This window comes from Ictalurus punctatus, chromosome 1 (assembly GCF_001660625.3).
Source record: "Ictalurus punctatus breed USDA103 chromosome 1, Coco_2.0, whole genome shotgun sequence".
Lineage (NCBI taxonomy): Eukaryota > Metazoa > Chordata > Actinopteri > Siluriformes > Ictaluridae > Ictalurus > Ictalurus punctatus.
The window spans coordinates 35,000,334-35,026,567 of record NC_030416.2 but is presented as its reverse complement, the minus strand read 5'-3'; the positions used below and the strand labels follow the sequence as shown (position 1 = coordinate 35,026,567).

The 26,234-nt window shown below is 41.3% G+C and overlaps 1 protein-coding gene across 1 annotated transcript in view; it reads left to right on the top strand.

The window, feature by feature from the left end:
• gpr158a (G protein-coupled receptor 158a) overlaps positions 1-26,225 on the top strand; it is a 115,367-nt gene extending 89,142 nt beyond the window's left edge. The window contains exons 6-11 of the mRNA XM_017492885.3: positions 4,661-4,770; positions 8,853-9,091; positions 9,504-9,642; positions 17,812-17,917; positions 18,383-18,529; positions 19,181-26,225. Of these exons, the coding sequence (XP_017348374.1) occupies positions 4,661-4,770; positions 8,853-9,091; positions 9,504-9,642; positions 17,812-17,917; positions 18,383-18,529; positions 19,181-21,103 (2,664 nt within the window). The 3' untranslated portion in view covers positions 21,104-26,225. The remainder of the gene's footprint in view (positions 1-4,660; positions 4,771-8,852; positions 9,092-9,503; positions 9,643-17,811; positions 17,918-18,382; positions 18,530-19,180) is intronic.
• Positions 26,226-26,234: the final 9 nt, after the last annotated feature.

Genomic DNA, 26,234 nt, shown 5'->3' with positions numbered 1-26,234 from the left:
ACCGAAGCGTCGGGCGAGAATAAAGAAAGAAACCGAAGCGTCGGGCGAGAATAAAGAAAGAAACCGAAGCGTCGGGCGAGAATAAAGAAAGAAACCGAAGCGTCGGGTGAGAATAAAGAATAAACCGAAGCGTCGGGGGAGAATAAAGAAAGAAACCGAAGCGTCGGGCGAGAATAAAGAAAGAGACCGAAGCGTCGGGGGAGAATAGAGAAATAAACCGAAGCGTCGGGTGAGAATAAAGAAAGAAACCGAAGCGTCGGGGGAGAATAAAGAAAGAAACCGAAGCGTCGGGCGAGAATAAAGAAAGAAACCGAAGCGTTGGGCGAGAATAAAGAAAGAAACCGAAATAGTGAGAAAGAATGAAGTGACGATGTTCTTGATTTCTTTCTATTCCAGACTGTAGATTCAGGCAACCAATCAGTGGCATTCGTGTCAGGTGATTACACAGAGTGACACGCCCCCTAGATTTGATGATCAGCGCTGATATTTTTCACACACGCTGTAACATCAGCAGTGACTGTGAACTATAGTCACGGGTCTAATGAACGTGACAGATGTGGATGGTTTACTGTAAAAGTGGGCTGATCACACACTGTCCAATCACAGTACAAATGACACGGGAGGGCAGATGACAGAGGTAGTGTTTTGTGATTGGAACTAAAACGTTTTCAGCGTTTCTGTTTTACTGCGTTTGATATTTGGAGAAATCAAGGCATGAAGCCTGCACAGTATGAGTTTTTTGGAAAAAAAAAAAAAAAAGTGCTTTCATTTCATCAATCCGACAAAAAATGCGGCTGCTTTTTAAAAAAATTTCCGATGCTACGTGTGGCGTTTTTTTTCTTCTTTTTTTCTTTTTTTTTGCTGAAAAGTACTCGAAATGGCGAAATCGCACGAAATAGTTCCGCCGTGATGTTTTGCTGGTAAATGAGACCTCCTAGCTGTACTCATGTTCGACCCACGTGAATCGAAGAGGGCTTCAGCTGACGTCACGTGACGCGTCTCGGCCCAGATCTGCAACATAAAGGAAAGCAGCACAGGGCAAAACATCCAGAAACATATGCATTATAATGATGTTCCTCAAATAAATTCACTATCATCGCAACAACCTAAAAACAATTCATAATAAAAGTAATCATTTCAAAATACTCCGCGGTTCCCAGAATAGAAAGTCCCAGTTCCTATTTCTACACCTACATCGTTGAAACAATATCATGACCCTAATATCATGTAAGTCCTACTCTGTGCTAGTTATATGATGGTGTGCTTGTTGATACGAGTGCTGCTTGCACTCCGGGCTGTGACGTTTTCAGATAGAGCGAATCTCAGCAACGTCGGAATGTTTATTTGTTTGTTTCAGGCTCACGTTAAAGTCATAGCGTTGGGATCACGTTAGCTTGGGTGCTCGTTTCTATCGTATCTGTTAATTCCCGGTTGTTTTGGTATGTCTGATGGCTTTCTCCAGCTTAGTAAAAAGGAGTTAACGAGCAAGCGTTCTTACATTTATGGTAAAGCTCGTTTTCGGGCGCTGCTGCAGACAGCGAGGACACAATAACGTCTTCGCTTATACAGCGGACGAGCCGAATGCCGACGTGCCGTCTCGGTTATACAGTGTTTGTTCAAGTAGCCCGTCAATAACTGTGGTATTTAACGGAGTTTTAAATGGCTTGTTTTGTTTTTTTTGTTTTTTATAGTGGTCCTGCTGTGTAATATGCTACCGCATCTCACTTTGAGAGCAGGATCTGGGGCCGGATTCACGAAACATGCTTCAGAATAAAATTCTTCCTAACTGCCGTTTTCTTGTCATGAGAACGTGTAAGAATGTTTTGTATTCCCCAAAAATTTCCGCTCAAGAATGTTTTCTCCTTAAGACAGAACTTAGGAAAAATTCTAATCCTCAAAAAGAATGTCCTTAGAAATCTTCGTAAATAACTTCGTAAAGTTAGGATAACGGCCGATCTCTCGTAGATCCCCAAAGGGTACGTTTTGTAATGAATCGATTGGGTTGTTTCAAATATTAAACGTAGTGAAATTATAAAACCGGGTACAGCCAGAGCCGTATCTCCCTGCAGTTCTTGCCTGGCTTCTGAGTAAAGCTAAGCACTGTTGAGCTTGGCGAATACCTGGATGGGAGACCTCCTGTGGATGAGTGAGGTTGCTCTTGGAAGTGGTATTAATGAGGCCAGCAGGGGGTGCTCACCCTGTGGTCTGTGTGGGTCCAAATTTCCCAGTGTAATGATAACACTGTAAAAACAGCACGGTCTTTTGGACGAGACGTTAAACCTGACTCTCTGTGGTCATTAAAAATCCCAGGACACTTATCGTAAAAGAGTAGGGGTGCTAGTGAAATTCCCCCATTGGTCCTTCTCTATCACGAGACTACGCCCATCCCTCACTCAACACAGCACACAAGTCTTAGTCAATGCTTATGTTACATCCCGCATTGACTACAGCAATCCCATCCTGTCTGGAATCCCTGATAAATTACTTCACCGGCTCCGAATAATCACTACATGCTCCAAATCAACCAGGCACGTAACACCTCTCCTCATCCAGCGTCACTGGCTTCCTGTTGCCTATCAAATTCAATTCAAAACTCTCTGCTTCTCACACTTAAGGCCTTTACATAATCACGCTCCCACTTACCTCACTCACCTCTTGGAGAACTACACCCCTCCCCTCTTACTGCGATCCTCCTCAGCAGTTCTACCAGCAATACCGGACATGAACTTTACCATCATGGCTGGAAGAGCCTTCAGTCACATTCCCCTCAGCGCTGGGATTCACTTCCCCATCACATCCACAACTGTGAATCCATTCCAAGATTCAAAAGTTCTTCAAAAACTCATCTCTTCAGGCTTGCACATTCTCTGTGACATGGTTACATAATACTTAATTTTATATATATATATATATATATATATATATATACATATATATATATATATTTATACATGTGTATAATTGTGTGTGCATACATAGATATATATATATATATATGTATATATATATATTTATATATTTATATATATATATATATATGTATATATATATGTATGTATACACACACACATAATTATACACATGTATAATTATATATAATGTATATTATATATGCATATGCATATATATACGTGCACATGTATAATATATATATATATATATATATATATATATATATATATATATGTATATATATATATGTATACACACACACATAATTATACACATGTATAATTATATATAATGTATATTATATATATATATATATATTTATACATGTGTATAATTATGTGTGTGCATACATATATATATATATATATATATATATATATATATATATATATATATATATATATATATATATATATATATTTATATATATATATATGTATACACACACATAATTATATATAATGTATATTATATATATATATATTTATACATGTGTATAATTATGTGTGTGCATACATATATATATATATATATATATATATATATGTATATATATATGTATGTATACACACACACATTATTATACACATGTATAATTATATATAATGTATATTATATATACATATGCATATATACGTGCACATGTATAATATATATATATATATATATATATATATATATATATATATATATATATATATATATATATATATATATAATATTGTGTTTTAGTGTTTTGTGAGTTGTATGTGCATGTTGTATTTGTGAAGTGACCTTGTGTGCCCAAACTCGGCAGTACTGATTACGTCGTAGCTATTACACTGCTGTTCTTTCAATATTTGAGAGCTTCTTAAGAAGTGTTAATAATTAAAACACTAACTGAACTACATGGTATGATGTCTTGTTTGCCTAAGAACCTTGTTTATATCTGCTTAATATTAAAAACGAGGGTAGAGGATTACGGATTTTAAGAATGGGATTTTTCCTAATAGTGTGAAAACAGCAAAATAATGCACGGCATGTATCTTATCCCTTAACTTCTTTACTGAAAACCAATTATTCGATAAACTGAGGACTCGGATGAAATTAAAATAGCACGCTCTTCTGTGTGAAAGAATATAAACCAGCATACTCGGCTTACTGGGTTCCACTTCCCAGCGAGTAAATTCTCCTCTGATGGTTGATGCTGTCGAACGAACACGTTTACATTTGAGCAGATGATCGGGAGGCGATTGCTACTTTAAAAAAAAAAAAGGCTAATAAAACACTACTGTCATTATATTCTTAAGAAAAAAAGAAGAAGAATAATGAGATATTTGAGAACTTCTTAAGGATTTTTCAAGAATTCTTACACTTCTCACGAACGTCTTAGAGTCGATCGATGAATCCGGCCTCAGATCTCTGAACACGAACACTCTTTATGTATGTTGTCGTCCAGATTGGACACGGATGTAATTATCGGATCGGTACTAACGTCTAATCCAAGTCGCCCTCGCTCACATTTACGATCACGTCCGGTTGCCACCGAAACCGATCCATTGAACAGTAACTGCGACGGATCAAAGGACCGAAATACTGAAGATATGTTGATGAATCTGTTCTCACACACACCTCACATCGAAGGATGAAACAACGGGTGGCTGTTGAGACCTGCTTATTTTCACACAGCCAGTCTGTATAAACGTTCTTGTGTATTCGTTGTCCACAGGGGGTGGTTCTGTACTTCCAGCCCAGTGTGTTTCGCTGCATCCTGCTAAGATGGGTGCGCATGCTCGGCTTCGCCACCGTGTATGGGACCATCACGCTCAAATTATACAGGTACGTGTCTAGATATCTTACGTTCTTACACGGATAGAGGTACATCTGGACGGATTTGAAACCTTACAGAAATGAAAGGAAGAAAGAAAAATCTGCGTGTGAACGACGAAGTACTCGCTCTCAGATTCTAATGCCACTCTAAATTTTTATTTTATTTATTTATTTTTTTTAAATTAAAGGCATGAGCAAAGACGTTAAGCGTGTAGACGGTGCCAGTATTAACTGTAAAACATAAACAGGTGATGTCTGAAGTGCCTAATTGGAGGGATTAGATTAGAATAATCCAATAATTAAGGAATAAACCATAAAGTGTCATGCTGTTATAGGAAAATAATCAATGACGTGTGATGACGTGGAGTTACTTCTACAACCCGGAGGTTGATTATTTCCCAATAACGGTATGTCTTGCAGTGTTTTATTCCTCTTACACCACAGCCGTTTGTTAACCACCTGTTTGACGTTTTATTAGACAAGAAGTAAATATTTTTACCCGTTTATCGTTCGGTTAAATGCCGCGGATCGTCCACGGAACAAGTTACTGACCGTTGCAGAGGCTGACACTGGAGACTCCTTCCGTGAACGTTAAGTGAGCATGCTCTTAACCGAAAACGTCGCCGTATCGACTTTTATACAGTTCCGAATACAAATATAAAAACGATAACATATTAGAACAAGCACGCTAGTATATACAGTAAACCTGTGATTTGTACCCGCGCTACTGTCCTAGAATTCATCCACGCTGACACGCGATGGGTTTTTCTCTTTCAGACAGAAAGCACGCCCGCGCCAATCATCTCATCTTTTTAATTGCTTGTTTTGATTCACTTTGACCTGACCATCCCATTTCCCAATGTTTACTAGTAGGAGCTTACCATGGAGATGAATTATAACCAGGCTTAAGCTTTGAAATGACACCACAGGAGCTATCGGGTTTTTGATCTCTGTCCGTAGGAGACGAGGCGGAGGATACACACCTACATGCGCACACACACACACACTAACGCACACAAGGACAGACACGCTTACATGTACGCATGCACGAACGCACGCTTCCACACCCCCACGAGCGACTGGTGACTCACCAGCATTTCACGGTCAGCCGTGTTAGTAAATGTCAGAAGTCTGCCATGGGCTCTGCCATTTCAGAGCGATCTGTCACAGGACGATAGCTGGGGAGGAGAAACAAATGTCATCAGACAGATTGGGTAGAGCAGGACGGGGCCAAAGAACCATCAAAAAGCAAAAAAAAAAAAAAAAAAAAAATCAGTGATACGAATCAATCATATCGGCGTAGAAATACGATCAGAAATAACCGAGAGACGTTGGATTTCTGACGGGAAGGTTGTGAAATCCCAGCACTGCCAAGCTGCCCCTGCTGGGCCCTTGAGCAAGGCCCTTAACCCCCTCAACACCTCAGTTATATAAATGAGATAAATGTAAGTCATTCTTGACAAGGGTGTCTGTTCCAAATGCCGTAAAACCTAATGAAAATATCTCGGGGAAGTCAAATATTTGATCACATCTGATCAAAGTTGTCGTCTGGCTCCCAGACGAATTCGGACTCTAAATCGAAATGGTCTTGTGGATTGCGATTGAATCAAAACGTTAGAAAAAGAAAAAATACAGTGAAGAAGAAATCAAGTGAAATATTAGATACGTTTGCCCATATTCTCTCTGCAGGTGAAAATAGCGTGAATAACAGGCAGATGTATCGAATATTTATTTATTTATTAATTTTTTTCCCGTCTTAAATTTGTTTCTAATCGTTCGGCTCAATTGAGAAATTTACAACCGTGAAGATAAAGTATGTGATTTATCGATTACTTCCAATTACACCATTATCATGAATCGAATCAGAATATCCATCATGTTTTTTTTTCTTTTCGTTTCAAGCTTTTAAAATCTTCTTGCATCCATTAGCGGATCATGTTGCTTCTTTCTAGAGATATGTGAACGCGTAGGGTTGGCTACATTCATACCGTAAATAAAAGATCATCTGAACAAAAGAACAAGATGATCCCGAGCCTGAAATGAGTCGACGATGTGGAGAAATAGGTGTGATAATCTTATATCTGGTATATCGTTGTAATATTTTAACAGGATATACCAAACACGTGACTATCTTCGAGATATTTTCATATTAACGTATATTCCTGTGAAGATATATATTCATATTAAGATATTAAGATGTCATTAAGTGTCATTAAGAGTGCGCTAGCTAACTTGGAGGGGAATGCTTATGCAATCTTACGCAGATTTTACGCATGATTTGATTGTTTGTAAATAAGTGAGCAAGGTGTATAGGTTTTCCTCTGCACTTCAGTATTATGGGCTATTTTGTGGAGATTCGTGATGTACTAAATATTCCCACGTAAAGCAGTTTGAGTTCCAGGTTGTAGTGGTATAAACTGTGGATTTCACAGAGGGGTAATTTGGATTATTATGATTATTTTTTTAAATTTCATTTCGTTTCGCAATGAACTGCAGTCTGTTCACGCGTCTCGTAGATGATATTTCCTGTGTTTCGGCTAGTTTTTGCGTTCGGATAAATGCGACGTCCCGTTACCTAAAATGAGTTTTGTACCCCTGGTATAGAAATTCCACTTTATTCTCGTTTATTTCACGGCTTGTATGTTCTTCTTCATCCCTAACATCTGGAGCAGGTGTGTCAAACTTGGTGTGTCCCTTGAAAGGTCAAAAAAACAAAAAAAACAAACCCCAAACCTAAAGTTTTTTATTTATTATTATTTAAAAAAATATATTTTTAAGGAATGATTATAGCGCATCTATTCTCTAATCTAAGTATGGGTCAGTCATGTTAAATAAATTAGCATTTATTTTTTCATTTCAGAACACGTATTCATTCACAGAACATCTTCTTTACTCCTGCAGTAAGGAAAACCATAATAAGTCAATAAATAAATAAATAAATAAATAGATCTTCTGACTCGTGATGAGCAGCTCTGCTCTCCTTTTACTCGGTGTGAAAGTTCGTATTATTCCATAGCTCCGTTTTAATGTCAGCGGGTTGTAAAAAGTCACCGGTGCTCGCTGCGTGTTCCTGGATTAGTTTGTTAGGACCGGGTCGTACTTCAGAGAAGATTCACGGCCTTGTTATGCCACGTAGAGGACGGCTCTGCTGCAACGCTGGGGCAGAAAAACAAATGACACGGGGCACTCAGGTCAAAATGGGCGAAATTCATTACATCTTATCGGATGGTCGAGACAGCGGGGGCAGAAGACGAATGTAGGGACGTGACGTCTGTGGGACATGACGTCTGAGGCCTGGAGACAGACCTCGAAAAGCTCTTGAGAAAAGAGGGGTGGGAAATGAAAGACGGAGAGACGGCTGGATTAGAGCGGGAGGGAGAGAGAAACGAGCGAGGAAGACAGTGGTGATAGGAAGATAGTGGTGATAAAAACAGATGGGACAGAGAGAGAGAGAGGAAGTCTGGGAATAATGGCTCAGAGATAATGAGCTCCTTGCCCTCTGTATGTAAAGATGAGAGATGAACATACGGCTGTGAAGAAGAATGCATGAGGTGGAAGTGTCACATCAGGCTAATGGGATTCATAATTAAGCTAGCCGAGACGAACGGCTACATGACTCTAATCATGACAAAAGCATGGTGACCAGACCAAGGTGAGAGTTAACATATCGGTAAGATCATTTTTTTTTAAATACAGCCTGATTAAGCTGGTGTGGAGGACAATTTATCAATGTGACAGAGAGTGAGGGTGCTAATGGGGACGCCCCGATGCATGCTAAGTGACTCCGAGTATGGTCTCATGAGACCATGTTTAAAGGCAGGGATTTACCACAATTAATAACAATCTATAAATACAGGGTGTCCCAAAAAGTCTCCATACATAGGGGAGTATGTTTGCCAGACCCACGTCGGTCGTGCCTTCATCAGTGGATGTCCGTGGACCTTCACTTCTCGGTTGGTCTACGACCCTTCCGGTCTTTTCGTATTTCTTACGATACATCGATACGTTCGGTACAGGTGTCTATCATCTCTCTCAAGCACACACAGTATAAACATACACGCTCTTGTGCTTCCTTCTCGGTTTAACTCCAGGGTTCTGAAGGTGTTCCTGTCTCGCACGGCTCAGCGGATCCCGTACATGACCAGCTGGAAGGTTCTGTGCTTCTTGTGCATCATTCTCCTGATTGTGCTCTGGTTCCTGGTGGCGTGGACTTTGGCCGTGTGCCAGAACCCAGACTGGCACTTGGCGCTGATCACCATGGGCTTCACCCAAGAGGGTCTGCAGTTCAGTATGTGTCTGCTGGACCGCTGGGATTACATGATGGCAGTGGGTAAGACGGCGTCCATCTTATAGCTAGCACAGTGTGTACTCCTTACACCAGACTGCTCGGATAGTTAGATACGGATACTAGAATTCACGCAAAAGAGAAACGTATTTCGGTTTAGGAAAGTCTCCTATACTCATAACATTCATAACCCACATCACCACAGCTCGAAGAAGGGAAAGAGCAGACGTTCCGTATAGATTTTAGATTAACTTAAAGATACATTAGGGTGGACAGGACACAAGTCTGCTGTGCAGGTACCCAGGATAGCAGATCTATAAATCTCTAGACCGTCTTCATCCACAATCGTCTGACAAGCAGCATCCAGGGTATACAGGCAATTTAGGTAGGCTTCGCTTTGTGTATTGAATCTCTCTCTGTCTCTCTCTCTCTCTCTCTGTCTCTCTCACACCCATAGCTGAGTTCCTGTTCCTGCTGTGGAGTGTGTATCTGTGTTATGCCGTGAGGACAGTGCCTTCAGCCTTCCACGAGCCACGCTACATGACCATCGCAGTGCACAACGAGCTCATCATCTCCGCTATATTCCACGTGATTAGGTACGACCTTCAAGAAGTACAGGTTGATTCATTAATAAACAAACAAACAAACACACACACACACAAATAAATGAATAACATAGGTACTCGCTAATGTGCAGTTTCCACGCAGTCATCCAATCAACCAATCACGTGGCGGAAGCGCAGTGCATAAAATCGTGCCGATACAGGTCAAGAGCTCCAGTTAACGTTCACATCAAACATCAGGACGGGGGAAAATTCAGTCTCGCAGACTGTTTCAGAAACGGTTGATCTTGCACGCAATGCGAGTCTCTAGAGTTTACACACGGCGGTGGAAGAAACATCCGGTGAGCGGCGATTTTGTGGGCTTGTTGATGAGAGAGGTTTAGAGCAGAACCGGTTTGAGCTGACAGGAAGTCGATAGGAACTCAAATCACCGGTTTTTACAACCGTGGTAAGAAGAAAAGTATCTCAGGATGAACAACACACCGAACCTTGTGGTGAATGGGCTACAACAGCCGGAGACCACATCAGGTTCCACTTCACCTGGTCGTGTAGCCTATTTTTTTTTTACAGATTTATAGCTGGTTTGAGTTTTCTAAACTCGGTGTAAGTCCGTGGATCTTAAAGAGAAATCTCTTCTCACTGATAGAGCTTAGTGGAAGGTTCAGCTGAAGGCATGCATGAGGACCTCATGAAATGATGTCGTATTTTAGAGAGGATACGGTAATATTGTCGAGCATGTCAGACTGACTGGACAGCTGTTTGTGTTATTAATGAAATGGGTCACAAAGCTGTAATCTTTTGAATGAGTTATGCGTTTCTTCAGCTGTTTCCTTGCTGTAAAATATCTTGAATATCTGGAGTCTTGCGAGAGATTAAATCAAGACAAGAAAGAGATCTCTTCAGGTCTTGTGTCTAGTTTTCCGAAGCCAAATTCTCAGTTTTGACTCTTTTTAACCTCTCCTTTCTGTTTAATGCTCTTTCTCCTGAGGGATTTCACGAGAGAAAACTTTGTGACAAAGTTGGGACCGAATAAGAATCGTCATCATGTCTCCCGGGGCCATCAAAGATCAACATTTGAGCAATCAGATGTTTCCTCTGAGCGGTCACCTGACTAGAAATGCTTTCAATCCAAACTCAACAAAAAGTAGTCTGTAAATAAAGTCAACTTGGACCTAAATGCATTCTGTGCTCAGGACGTTCACGAAGAAAACCCCACCGTGGCTACCAATAAACAGCCAGACTATTGTTGTACACGTTTAAATAATGAGCGAATAGTTGGATTATGTTCAGAGAGGATCTGTGAAGTCTATTTATTTCACAGTTAAAGGGGTATCTGATTGCAAAAACATGCCAGAGCCGGATCTCCCTGCAGTTCTCGCCTGGTTTCCCACTGAAGCTAAGCAGTACCTGGATGGGAGACATGGGGAAAAACTAAGGTTGCTGGAGGAAGTGGTATTAGTGAGGTCAGCAGGGGGCGCTCACCCTGTGGTCTGTGTGGGTCCTAACGCCCCAGTATAATGACGGGGACGCTATACTGTAACAACATCTTTCTTTAACATGAGACGTTAAACCGAGGTCCTGACTCTCTGTGTTCATTAAAAATCCTAGAACACTTAAATAAAAGAGTAGGGGTATAACCCCGATGTCCTGGCTAAAATTCCCCCATTGGTCCTTCTCTATCACGACCCCCAATAATCCCCATCTCTGAATTTGACTACATCACTCTCCTCTCCACTAGTAGCTGGTGTGTGGTGGGCGTCCTGGCGCAATATGGCTGCCGTCACATCATCCGGGTTGATGCTACACACTAGTAGTGGTTGAGTAGTCACCGCCCCCGTACAATGTAAAGCACTTTGAGTGTCTGGAAAAAACGTTATATAAATGTAACTGTAACTAACTTAAAAAAAAAAAAGTTTGAGAACCCTGTGCGGAAGGTTAGCGAGTGTGCTATCAGTCACACCCAGATGGAGATATTACAGGTTACAGTTACAGCTGACATCAACCAAAACACTCCCAGTTGGTGCCAGGATAATTGGAGCTCTTTGCCTCCGAGTGACTGCTGTGTAATTAGGCACGTCAGGATGATCCATGCTTTGATACCGCTTCTATAGTTTCAGACACGTGGAGTGTGTGCATTTTTCATTAGAAAGTCACTGTAATTAGAAACCAAGTGTCTCTCCTGGGTTTCATTCTTCTGGGTTCTGTAAGCTGTGAGAGAACATGCTGTCGACGTATATACGGTATATCTGACATTTTATCCCACAGCGCTACCGAATTCTCGAATCTGATTGGTCGGAATGCGTTGAATTGAATTCACATGCTAAAAATAACGCCTTTAGAGTTAACCGAAGTGTGGAAAAGAGACACGTGGTGTGCTGTAGTCCTCCAGGGCTCGTTTTGGACGGCGTGGCTGTAGATGACCCACGTAATGAAGGGAACACATGTCTGTGAGGGACAGAAGGGCTATCACCAGGAACTCCCTCGATCCTGTCATCCTTCATCACTCATGTCTGATCTCACGACGACTCCATGTATGGCTTTATCCCTCTGCTTCTCTGACTCACCATCTACTCAGATTTATCTTCTCCTCTCCTCCAACTCTATCCCTTCATTTCTGTCCATATTTCTACCTAATTGAAATATGTCACTAAGCAAAAGCAAAATAACTCATTTAGTATATTGTCTCATGTTTATTATGCTTTATAAGGGCTCAGTTTAACACTCAGTTTTGTTTCATATTATTGATTTAGTCACAAATCAATTCAAATTTCACCAACTTTGTAGATGGTATTCAGTTTTTTTTTCATTTTTATAAATGAATGGATAAATTAATGCGTACATACCGTATACACAATGTTGTATATAGTGGGTCGTGGTCCACTCTACACGACTTTGCTTGCTAACCTGTTTGAGCTGCTTGCTAGCAAGCTAGCTGACTCTGCTCCGGTCATAGGAACTAGGAATCCGTGCGTAAAATGTTTTCACTCGAGAAATCAAAGCAATTTTGATCTGAGAAATGTCGCTGACGAAAAGCTAGTGGAACTGAGCCTTACTCGTCTGAGTCGGAACTAGGACAGTAACCAGTCCCGGCAGGATTTTTCGATTCTGCGACCGCAGAAATGACGTGAACGTCGGGAAAATTCGGAGGAGCTTGCGATTTTTCAAACCTACCGCAGATTTTCTGCAGATTCGGGCCAAGACGCGTCACGCGACGTCATCACGACGCGCATTCACTCAAAGCCACCTTCGATTCACGTGCGTCGGACACGAGTACAGCTAAAAGGTCTCATTTACCGACGAACATCGCCGCGAAAGACCTGCGATTTTGCCAATTCGACTAGTTTTCCGCAAAAAAAAAAAAAAACGAAGCACAAATTGCATCGCGAATGTGGAAAAAAGCTTCCGCAAAATCGAGCGTTTTTGGCCGCAACAATCACAAAAAAACCCAGTACTGTTACAGTAGTGATTCCTTTTGGTGTGGATTTGAGTTTGAGTCCATGTTTGTGGTAGCATTTATCACTTATAACTTTATTTCTTTATCATTTTTAAACCGTTAAACCTTGGATCTAAAAAAGCTAGTATTTAACCATAAAAACACGGACATTTTAACCGATATTAGGCAACAATCTCGTTTCTGTATGGATAGGAAACAACAAAATGTCGTTTACTAGCATTTATGCTAATAGCATGAGGAAAATAATTGAACTTTTAGTTGTCTACATGTCATGTAATTTCGGAGAAGGACTAGAGACTACGATTCCCATCAGCCACTGCACCTAGTCACGTCTTGTTGGCGCGCGTTTCACATTTTGGCTCGTTAGCACAGGTGCATATATAGTCGCGTTGAGCACTGCGCCGGTTGTCGTGCGTTGTTTGGCCTGTCTATCGCTATCACGTCATGCTCGCTCTTGTTTCGTGTAAGCCTCGTTTCGTTTTGTACATTATTAAACGTTTCACTTCGGCCCTGCATTTGCGTCCGTCTCTACCTACAAACGTGACACTCTCATTTGTAAAACGTTCCTTCAGAGCGACCTGCAAATAAATCTTCCGGAAAATTTGCATGATGCAACTTCCTACTGAAGTTTTTCCAGACATTTCACAGGAAGAAATCTAATCGGTTTACACGGTCGGTTGAGATGCGTTTTTCATAATCTACAACGGACGAGTCCCCGAAAAGGATGCCTCGAGCGTGAGACGTTAAAAGGACACACGTTAATGCAAACAGGAAAAAGTACTTCGGTGATTATATTTCAAAGATCGAGCGTGGTTTATAGTGGGACGGGTGGAACGCCCGTTGTTGTGAAGGAAAGTTTAACTATGTTTAAAAGCCTCGTACTTTTACTTTTGCAGACATGTTTGTAAATGTAATATCGGTGGGATCCAAATGGCGCTTCAAGCGTGCTATGGCCCATGAGGGTTGTGTAACCTGCAGGGAAATCAGAGCTCGCTCTGTCAGGAATGTAGCGTGAATATTTACTAAAGATCAAGAAGAAACACACTTGAAAGCTTTACTCGGAAACCTCTTGTGCTTTCTCTGCTATATCCATAATATTAGAATAAAAGCACAGCTTAATTAAAAAAAAAAAAAAACAAAACCGAAAAGAAAAAAAAAAAAACAAGGCATAGAGTTGTGTAGCTGAGTGTGTGTACGTCCCTTGATCATTAAATATAATTAACGAACCAGGGTAGCTCCGCTGCTAGGCATTCTGGGTATTATGGTGGTATTTTAGCCTTCACTGCTAAATTTAGAAAGAGAGCCATCTCTTCTAGAATGAGTTCCTTTACACCGCAGCGCTGCTGAATTCTCAATTCTGATTGGTCAGAAGGTGTTGATTCATTTTCTAATGCACTCGTTCTATCTGATGCGTTATCTTTTCTATAGTAACAGCAGGGACTTGTACAGTGGACACGCCACACAAGCAGAACTTCACAAACTTTTGTAACCGTCGATACGGTGAAGGAGACATTTCTTTAACGTTTAAGGAAGGAGTCTCCAGTGTCAGTGCTTTGTAACAGACGCCAAGCTCAGGAAAAGCTTCATTTTGCAGTTTTCTCGGTATATAATTAATTTTTATATAACATATATTTTTTTGTATTATTACCTTCAAGGGAATGTGAGGGAACGGATGTTTATAGAAAAGATAAGATAAGATATGATATGATAAGATAAACATTATTGTAAATTCTTGTGCCAGCTGCTCAGAAAATACAAAACAATGGCGATAATGAATAAATGCGGAGGAAAGAAATCTAGATAGAAGTATAAAATGAAAACAGAGATATTCTTTAAGAACTGTACAAACCGTGCAGCACAACATGAACTCAGTTGTAGTGTGGGCATTCCGCAACATTGATTAAAAAAAAAAAAAAAAAAAAAAGTATGCTGTGTAATTTTACTTAATGAATAAAACTTGTGTTCGATAAGAGGAATAAATCACTGCAGGACATGGCCTTCAACTTCTTGGCGTCTCAGTGGCATCACACTACCTTGCCATATACTATTTATGACATATTCCCTTAACACATTATTATATAAGCCAAATTGCTAAATAGGAAAAACATTGTCGCCCGTAATCGTTATCCCGGTAAGCACTGAGCGAGGAAAAAAAAACACAGAAAACCAGACCCGGCTTCTGTCGTCCAAATCCTAGGTGTTATCACAACAACCACGGCTCCAGTGCTGGAGGAATAAAATATAGCACACTCAGGTGACAGCACATAAATTTACAGGAGCTTAATATAAACACGCTATATCCTGTTTGTGTCTCGCTAACTGTCTGCAGTGCTTTAAAGGTTTAGTGCCTACAACACTATTATTTATCCATAAAGCGGAGCGCCGCTATCAATCCACCTGTCGAACCCATAGCACAGCACGGCATGCGATCGGAGGCCTCTCCATCACACCTGAAGCATTATGGGGCGCTTTTACACAGACAGGTTAAGCCTCGTCCTGCCCTGAAAGAAAAAAAAAAAAGATTATCAAGGGTGCCTCTTATGGACATTGCTGCTTGTATTAAATTACGGTGTGAAGTGGGATTTCCAGAAGAATAAAGTATTTTTATTCAACTAGGCTGAAGCTGCATTAAAACAAACAATATTATCTAATTTCTTGTTCCCTAGCGTAAAGTCACATAGTTTGTTCCCTAGTTCCCTTGCTCCCTAGTTTCCAGTGTCCCTAGTTTCCCGCCCTCTTATCTTTCAGTGTCTTTAATTTCTCGTTCCCTAGATTAGTGTCCCATGGTTTGTCGTTCCCTAGTTTCCTGTGACCACTTACCATTCAGTGTCTCTAATTTCTTCTTCCCAAGCGTAGCTTCCTGTAGCTTGTTTGTTCCGTAGTTTCCTTGTTCCCTGCTTTCTAGTATTCTCTAGATTCCACTGATCATTATTAGGATCCCCTAATCTTCGAATTCAGAGGTTTTCAGTGCCCCCTAGTTTCCATATGCCTTACCTTACAGTGTGTCTAATTTCTTGTTCCCTACCTTAGTGTCCATAGGCTTCTGTCACGCATGAGGGCATTTCCCACAGAGTGAAGCTCACGCAACGTCTCGTATATTGTATATGTTATACAACACCTGGGTAATAATCGGCAGTGTAAATCTAGCTTAATACAGTATGTCACTCCAAAATCTCCCATCGGTGTTCAGGTTAGGCTCTGACGTGTGAAAGTCAGAGCATTTTCGTCCTCATCAACCCATTCAGATGTTTCATCATAGGATACTCTTGAGCAGCATTGACAAAAGGGACAAGTGGGGCCAAACCATGTCAGCAAAATAAATATTTAAATAACCCCCCCTCCTCCTCCCCCACACCCCACGTTACAGCAGTGCGGCTATTTTTTCCTTTAATTTGTCACCGGTGTGAAGTAATAAGACTTTATTGTGGTGCATCGCTCACAAAAAAAAAAAAAGCTCTGACTCGATTGCTTCTTTGATTGAGGGCTATAGTTAAAGACCCTGTCTAACAGCGAGAGAGCAGTCTGAATACAGATGAAAAGGCTGCTCTGAATACCACCAAATGAATGCCACCAAAGCATGTGAATGAGAATGGGGCTCGTATTCTGCTAAAAATTCCCCCCAAAAACTCTAAAGTGCTAAACCTGCACTCCAAAAAAAAAGGGACTGTATACTATTACGTGCCACTTGAATGGAAGATGTTTAAAGGCGGTGTGTTGTGGAATTGTTCATTGATTGGTCAGAAGGTATTGATTCGTTTTCCATAACAGCACCTCTGACAATAGTGCAGCTGCAATTCACAGGTTTACATTAATTCACTCGTTTTATGCGCTGTGTTAGGAAAATAATCAACTCCACCATAGTCACAGTAACTCTGCTTAGTGTGAGGTCACATCACACCACCCCATTGTTGATTATTTTCCTTTAGCAGATCATCCCAAGTGTTATATTCCCTTATTAAGGTACGGCAGTGGCTGTTAAGGTGTAATTATATGCACGGAATTCATTTTACAAGAACATTACGTTTACCTTTGCAGATGGAATTACAGGTACAAAAGACAAACCCTTAAGGCTACCACTCCAGCGACAAGCAGTGGTGCATTGGATAACAATTTTATATGTTGAAACATGGCAGTGTGTAAAGTGGATCTACAAATCATATAGGTACACTACATGGCCAAAAGTATGTGGACACCTGACCCTCACGCCCATATGTGGTTCTTCCCCAAACTGTTACCACAAAGTCAGAAGCACACAGTTGTATAGAATGTCTTTGTATTCTGTAGCTTGACAATTTCCCTTCACTGGAACTAAGAGACCCAAACACTGTTCCGGCACGACGACGCCCCTGTGCACGAAGCGAGCTCCATGAAGACGTGGTGCGTGAAGGTCGGAAGAAGGTAGAAGAACTCGAGTGTCCTACACAGATCCCTGACCTCAACCCTACTGAACACCTTTGGGATGAACTGGAACTGGAGCCTCGTCACCATCGCAACATCAGTACCCGATCTCTACCTCACTAACGCTCTTGTAGCTGAATGAACACGAATCCCCACAGCCACGGCCCGAAATCTAGTGGAAAGCCTTCCCAGAAGAGTGGAGCACATTATAACAGCAAAGTGGGAAATAAATCTGGAATGGGATGTCCAAAAATACATGAATGATGATTAGGTGTCCACAAAGTTTTGGCCATATAGTGTACAGAATAAGCACAGGGTGTGAACGTATTTTTCCATCTGTCCATTTGCAGATTTACTTTTGCATCCGAGCTGCACCCTGATTGGATGCTTATGCTGTTCTTCACTCACACTCATTTGACAGTGACAGTTACACTGGGGCTCTTACTCGTTCCAAAGGTAAACCTCTTTAAAAAATCTTTATTCAATCAGTACTTATCAGTGGGCGTGTCAGTGTGCTCAACGGTCTTTCCAATGGCGCCAACAGTTATGGCATTGTTTGATCAATATTGCCATTCACCCCTTGATTAATGCCTGACCCTGTGTTCACATTAGCACACGACAAAGTGAGTTGAATCGATACTTTCCCAAATCCAAACAACTTGCTTGATTGATTCTTCAGATCCCCACTCACTACCTGCAGTTTGTTCCCATTTTCTGTTATCCTGTCATATACAACCTTGAATTAGCAGAGATCGTAGGTGCCTCTGGTGAGTGGACAGTATGTAGCTAGTACAGTTAGCTTTCTTTGCTAATCTACCAATGAAGCAAGTATGAAGACCTGACTTGTCACCTGCTAATGTGAACATAGGGTTAAAAGCCTTTTGAGTTACAGCTTTATGGTTTCTCAAATACATCCTACAGTTTCTGTTTGCGGGGACACACCTGAGGGATGACATAGCGACCGAGGCCTATGAGGATGAGCTGGACATGGGACGGTCAGGGTCATACCTGAACAGCAGCATCACATCTGCATGGAGTGAACACAGTCTAGACCCAGAGGACATACGGGTTAGTATATGCTTCGTCCATTCCGCGCTGTCTCTCTGCTTTTCCATGTACCTGTAAAATACACATTTTCATAATCTCCTTGTCTTATCATTGATAAAAATAACTGAGCCATGGCAGTTTTTTATTGCAGACACCAGACGAAATGGGCCAGCTCAGTTCTATTAATGGCTGTGGCGTAAGGTCTTGCGACAGTCTTTGGGAAAAATATACCAATGTGAGCAGAGGTTTTTGTTTCTTTGTTAGGGTTGAAGAAGTCTCTCACCACATTGTCAACGGCAAGGGTAATTTGTCGAGGGGTATAAAAGGGGTTTCTGCTTTGGCGAATAGTCCGTAATGGGTTTAAAATTGAATGAATCCAAAAAAATATTCGAGACTGTTTCAGACCTAACAATAGAACATACAAAATGTCCATATCCAATACTGTCCCAGACTGTCCTGTTCTTAGTCACTGTCAAAAAGCATGTTATAATGTTCAAACATCTGTGTGGCACTGTTTGTAGTTGCATACAATAACTCATACTGCATGTTTTCTGTGCAATAGAGTGTCTGCTTATCTGTGGTTTTTTTTTAAAAATTTATTTTGACCTTATATCGAACACATTTAATTGCTTAAAGTGTATTTCTGTTTCCTTTCTATATTGTTTTTCACAGGAGGAGCTGAAAAAGTTATACTCCCAGTTGGAGATCTACAAACGGAAGAAGATGTTGGCCAACAACCCTCACCTGCAAAAGAAACGCAGCTCCAAAAAAGGCCTAGGACGCTCCCTCATGAGACGCATCACTGAGATCCCAGAAACTATGGGTCGCCAGCATAGCCGCGAGGACAAGGAGCTGGGCGAGCATGGTAGTAACCGTAACAGCATCTGCGTCCTGAGGAAGAATCCCTTTGAGCCATCACATTCTGCAAAACCTGCCAAGGAGGAGTCCCTGAAGAACAAGGTCTTCTCCCTGAAGAAGTCACACAGCAGCTACGATCATGTGCGAGACCAGAGCGAGGACTCTAGCAGCTCAGCAACTGATAAGATTGAAGTATCAACCACAGAGGGATCTCTTCTTGAAACATTGATGGGTAAGAAGCTGGTGAAGAAAAAGTCCTCAGAAAAGATTGACGTTGCCAGCGAGTCAACTGAGTCGGTTCCTTTGGTGTGTAAATCAGCCAGCGCTCACAATCTGACGGCTGACAAGAAACCTCTTCACCCAAGGACATCCATGTTGCAGAAGTCACTCAGTGTCATTGCCAGTGCCAAAGAGAGGACCCTGGGTCTAACGGGAAAGACCCAGTCTGTAGAGGATCCCAATAAAAATGTACAACAAAAGAACAAAGAAGCTAAAAGCCCTGTTGAAAATGAAGAAGGCTATACCAAGATGATCATCAGCCAGTCAGTAGAATACAAGCAGACAGCTGGCAAAGCTGGAATAATGAAACATCAGGTTAGTGAAAGCCAACTGTCCATCTGCTCTGAGACAGCGAAAGGCAAAGACGTTTACAATATTTCTGAGGTGTGTCCTTGGGAATTAGAGGATTTGCCCACTCCCTCAGAGAACAGGGTACAAAAGCATGTGTCCATTGCTGCTGAAGAGTCCACCACAATCCACTCCAACAGCACCAAGGCAGCCAAGCAGCAGAAACAGAAAGGCACAGATCATTCACCTTCATCGAACCGACGACACAACCAGAAGCCCATGGACAGAACTGATATCTGTTCTTGGGAGGACAGTAGTAAAGAAAGCCAAGGTCAAGCAGACAGGCCAAAACCACACTTCTCCAGTCAACCTGCCCAGTCTCAAATACTACAGACTACAGACAGAATCAAATCACAAAAAGTGGATGTATGTCCATGGGACTTTGATGAATTGCCAAAAAAATCTATAGACTCAACCTACTCCATTGATCAGGGCAGAACCAAAACTACATCTGCAGAGGTCAAAACCAAATCAAGTACAGCGGTCATGGACGTCAAAGGCAAGGGCGCTATCCTAACTGAGGGAAACGCAAAAGATATTCTTCCTGAGGCCTCAAGATCTTCAGGAATCTCTCTGCAGACATCTTCGAAGGCAGACGTCTGTCCATGGGAGTACGAATCAACAAGCCCCACCTTGGAAAAGATTCCCAGTCCCTCTCAGGTTTCTAAAATGAAAGAGACTGCTGCTACTAAGAAGGGTACAGCCCCTATGAGAACATTCCAGAAAGAGAAAGACAAGACAAAGGGTACGGAAGACGAGAAAGCCAGAACAAAGTCAAAAGACAAGCCTCCTTCAGGTAAACCAACAGAGAGACCGCTCAGCCAACCCAAACTGGCTGAGATTTGTCCTTGGGATGTGGACAGTACTCATGACACGGCTGCGGTGGAAAAACAGAAAAGTCCAAACACGGCAATAGGGAAAACCAAGCAAGCTGCTATATGTCCATGGGATTTCGAAGATCCAGCAACGACTAAAGAAGTGACCAGAAACACTGGTTCCTCTATAGTGAAACAGAAAAGTCCAAATTCGAAAGGAGTTCCTGGCGGTGCCAAAATGGCAGATGTATGCCCTTGGGACTTTGATGACCAAACGTCAACGAAAAAAGCGTGACATTTGATCAATACGGACGACTGAAAACGTAGTTCCCATCGTACATGCATTGCCATCTTCTAAAACCCTGGAATACGAACTCTAGATATCATTTATGGTGACTTCTGGGAATAAAATTAAGTCGCACAAGCTGCCTTTCTTTACGATATTTTTTTTTCCTTTGTGCTTTTTGAAAAAAAAAAAAGGAAGAAACTAAAACAAAACAAAACAAAAAAAATGCAACAAAATCATCAAGCATTCCAGGTTCTTACAAAAAGTACTCTTTAATCACACAAACAGTAGTATGAGAATTATGCAACTCTTTATGTGCAATGTAGAACAACCTGCCTTTCCTCATCACATATATCCTTATTTATTAATCTGAATTTTCTTAATCCCATTATAGCTGCATCTGTAGCATGGTCATTTCGACTATGTCAATCATATGGGATTGTACAATTAATTACACGTTCCTGCAAAATCAGAGCGCCTGGAAATAATCTATGTATTTTAACAATACTCAGAAGGAGCATGCATGAATTGTCTTAGGATAAGCATGATCTTTGGTGTTTTATGTCAAAGTTGGCTTGGAAGTGACGTTTAAAGAAATTGCCAAAGACGGAAGTGACGTACGAAGGTATTGTGTGAGTAATACACAAGAGTACTCCGATGCATATCAAATGCGAATCTCCTTACATTTCTGTTGTGAACCCAATTCACGTTGTTGCTTGTGGGGAAATTAGCCTGTAGCACTTTAGTAACTAGTATATTCTCTGACAACAACAACAACAAAAAAAGAGGTGTGTATACGGACATACCGTCACTGCGTTCATGTTAAACAAACCATTTGTGTTTATTTACCGAGTCGTCTTCACACGGAACGTGTACGTGACTTTCTGACACACGTCGTCCGCTATAGTTTTAATATTCCTTTCGGTCGAAACGCCCTTTCGATGCTTCCGAATCTGCTGGTATGAATGTGCCTATCTGAGGAGTCTTGTATCAGTCCTATGTTATATTAAGGGAACGGACAGCTATCCTATCCTGTCCTGCGTTTACCCGCGTGTATGCTGAGTCATAACTGACGAAAATGGAAATGCAGTCGGTTTCACTGGAATTATTGGCACCCTTCTGGAATCAATGTGTATCGATGTAGAACTTAAAGCCTTACAAGCGGCGTTCATATTAGCAGGTGACAAAAAGTCAACTGTTTATTATATATTTTACGTACGTGTCCGACAGGGAGACAAAGCGACAGGCAACATCTTGTCAACTATATGCACATTAGGTATGATGAGCTAAAGTGACCAATCCAAACAAATGAGACCAATCCGATGGCGCATGTGGTACGAAGTTTCTTCAAAACCGCACTCAAACTTTAGTTCCTGTCTGTAATTAGTCCCCATTTATTGTTTGAAATTGACCGGATTCATCTCATCCTATCATGGAGATATTCCGAAGATAAAGAAAGCTTGGAAGGAAGTAACGGAGATTGTTGGTGCCTCTTGTGGGTAGACGTACAGTGCATAGCTAGTACAGCTAGCTTGCTTTGCTAACGAATGCCGGATCGTGCACGCCCCCATGCGATAACTTTAACGGTCAGTACGCCAACAAGAGAGAAACTACGAGTGGAACGAGTGACGTGTCTCGTCCTAATGTGAACATAGGGTTACTCTATGGTGAAGTCTTAACCTCTGTGCAGAGGCAAATAGGATTTTTCGTGCTAAAATATCTGGTACTTTCATGCTGGCGTCCTGAATGAGTGAATTAATGAATGATTGAATTCATCAGTCTAACCAAAAGCCCCTGGATCATCAGCAGCCCCAAAGCGTCACTGATCCAACACCACCTTCTACTGATTGTGCTCAATGGCAGTATAACACATCGCAGAATACACTATATATTCCTTTTTCTGTTGCATTTTTAAACTTGTGTTTTTTCAAATTTTTCATTTTTGCAATACATTTTTTCCTGTTTCTTGACGGGTGCCAGTAATTCTGGAGGTAACTGACAGTACTGACTTTTCTCCTTTAAAATGTTTCCGCCTCTCGGGGTCTCAGTGATTCGATGAATTATTTAAACACTGTTTAACAGGCTAACGTCACAGTTATTACACAATGGTCTGAATGTTCTGTGCTGTTCCAGCGTAATACTTCGCTGTTTTTTTTTTTTTTTTTTTTGTAGCAGCGTCTTGATTATTTCCTGTGACCTTTAACAAGACTATAAAATGATGTCCCATTTCCCGCTAGAAAGTCGTTTCATGGGCGTTTCGTCCACATTACTGGATCAGCTAATGTTATATTTTCGGCATGAACCGTTTTACAGCAGGACGTCCAGTATTAACAACGCTCAGAGCGATTCAGTCATGTCAGCGTCATGTCGATCAGCAGGATTAAAAACGAGAAAAAAAAAGCTCCAGTTTGTACACTCTTAGAAAATTCAGTACGATTAAGGGTTTTCCGGTCGTCCTTCTTCGGTGTACTGTAGAACCAGGCCCGTGAGCAGAATCAACATTCTTATTTCTACGTTGCAGAAATGTGTCATAGATAATATAATGTCAATGCTGAATGTGTACTATGTTATCCTTCTAGTGCAGTTACACTGTTTAATATGAAATATTACAAGGTAGATGATTTGTGAATTATGTTAACGTATACCCTGCCATCAAAACAATAGCGCAGTGATGAACTTGATCATATTCGTAGAATGTTATTGATGAGTAACCTTAAATTAAACTAAACTTCAGATTAAACGAATATTAAGTGTTTATTTATAGCAAGCTCATTTGGCTAGTGATGTTACACGTATAAATAAATGACCGAACGAACGAATTTAAGGTTTAAATGTCATGAACGGTCTAATTTCTGTGACGAATTTTGAATCGAGTGTGCGATGGAACTTGCGGAGTTTTTTTTTTTTTTTTTTTTTGTACCTTTTTTTTTTTTCCGCGGGAAAACTACCTGAATTGGCGAAATTGCAATCGCACGGACTTTCGCAGTGATGTCTGTTGGACATCTGAATGCGTGTTGTGACGACGTCATGTGACGCGTCTTGGCCTGGCTCTGCGGTAATTAAAAAAAATCGCAAGCTCCTTTGCATATTGCGGAGCTGGCTTCATTTTGCGTTCATTTCTGCGATCGCAAAATCCTACCGGGACTGAATGATAAATCCAAATCTGCAGGCAAAACAATCAGATAAACATAGGAAACCTGAATCGAAAAAAAAAATCCAGATCCAGAGCGGACCGGGGATCCGGATCCCCAACCCGGTCTGGATCCGGATCCCCGGTCCACTCTGGATCTGTATTTTTTTTTCGATCCAGAGCGGACTGAGGATCTGGATCCAGACAGGGCTGGGGATCCGGTTCCAGATGGGGCTGGGGAGCTGGATCCAGAGTGGACTGGGGATCCGGATCTAGACGGGGCTGGGGATCCAGATCCAGACAGGGCTGGGGATCAGGTTCCAGATGGGGCTGGGGATCCGGATCCAGATGGGGCTGGGGATCCGGATCCAGACAGGGCTGGGGATCCGGATCCAGAGCGGACTGGGCATCCAGATCCAGACGGGGCTGGGGATCCGGATCCAGAGTGGACTGAGGATCTAGATCCAGACAGGGCAGGGGATCCGGTTCCAGACAGGGCTGGGGATCCAGATCCAGAGTGGACTGTGGATCCAGATTCAGACAGGGCTGGGGATCCGGATCCAGACGGGACTGGGGATCTGGATGCAGAGCGGACTGGGGATCCGGATCCAGACGGGACTGGGGATCCGGATCTAGAGTGAACTGGGGAGCGTTGGCCACTGTATAAATTCTCACATTTATATGTTCTCGTGTTTATAAAGTCCAACTCAAATTTCTATTATAGCTATGGCAGATGTTAGCTATATTTTAAGAGAGCAAATGGCCAATTAGCTGTTCTAAGGTCAGTAGAGATTCTAGAATCAATCATCACTGATGATTAGGTCTCGGACCGCATGTTTTTAATCATACTAGACAAAAAAAACCTGAAACCTGCGCAAACTACCAAGGTCCGGTCCTCGGTAACCTTTTCAGGACACTTAGAACCTTATAACCCTTGAAGAACCCTTTATTTTCTAAGAGTGTACCTGTTGTATAAGTACCAAAGAGGTTGAAAACCCTACATAAAAGCGTAATCTCCAACATTTTAAACGTCTTAGCCATCGTATGAGCCCGTAATCTGTGTCAGAACTATATTGGCTGATGATAATTTGAAAAAAAAAACAAAAAAAAAAAACAAGAAGAAGAAGAAAAAAAAGGAAAGGCTGCTACGTATATTTCGTAACCTAGAATGCAATCGCATAATCCAAATTGGTCAGTTAAAACTTTAATAAATGGTATTAAAAAAAGAAAAAATAAATACAAAAGCCTGCTCGTTGTGTTGTCCACTACTCGAGTGTGGCGTCCCATACTATACAAACAACACTGTGGTTTAGATGTTCTTAGTGTAATGCTAGATGGACGTGTGAAATCTTGCCATCTTTGTCACATACAGTAGAGAATGTTCCTGGGAATGTTCGTTGTTTCGTAGTGCATCTATCTAGCGTGCCCGAGTCCGTCCATCAACTCTCCAGTGTGTCGTACGCCGTGAGCACTCCGCTCGTCGTGACCTGCTAACCCACGATGTCTTAGTAAGAACTTTATTTATATTTTTGTTGTTTTATTTTCTGATATTTGTGTCAGTTTACTTTCCTCCTGACCCTTTGTGTGTGTGTGTGTGTGTGTGTGTGTGTGTGTGTGTGTGTGTGTGTGTGTGAGAGAGAGACTCACCGGGGAAACACTACTAACTATTACCACTTAACGCTGTAATGTCTTAACTATCGCTCTCGTGGCTTCTGCATGATCCGATGAAATTAGTAGGACTGATGTTACACTGCCCTTGATAGATCTTTAAAAAAAGAAAAAGAAAAAAAAAGAAGAAGAAGAAATTTTACTTTTGGTCTTTTATGGACTGTTAACAAGTTGCATAGTGAGTAAAACTGTAACTAACCCACTGTAATTTGTGGTTGTAATAATAAATGCTCTATGACAAGCTAATAGCCTACACTTAATGGAGATTTGGTAGATTTATATGGTGTTATATTGTGATAGCATGTACATAAAATACCTCCTCTGCAATAAATATTTATATAC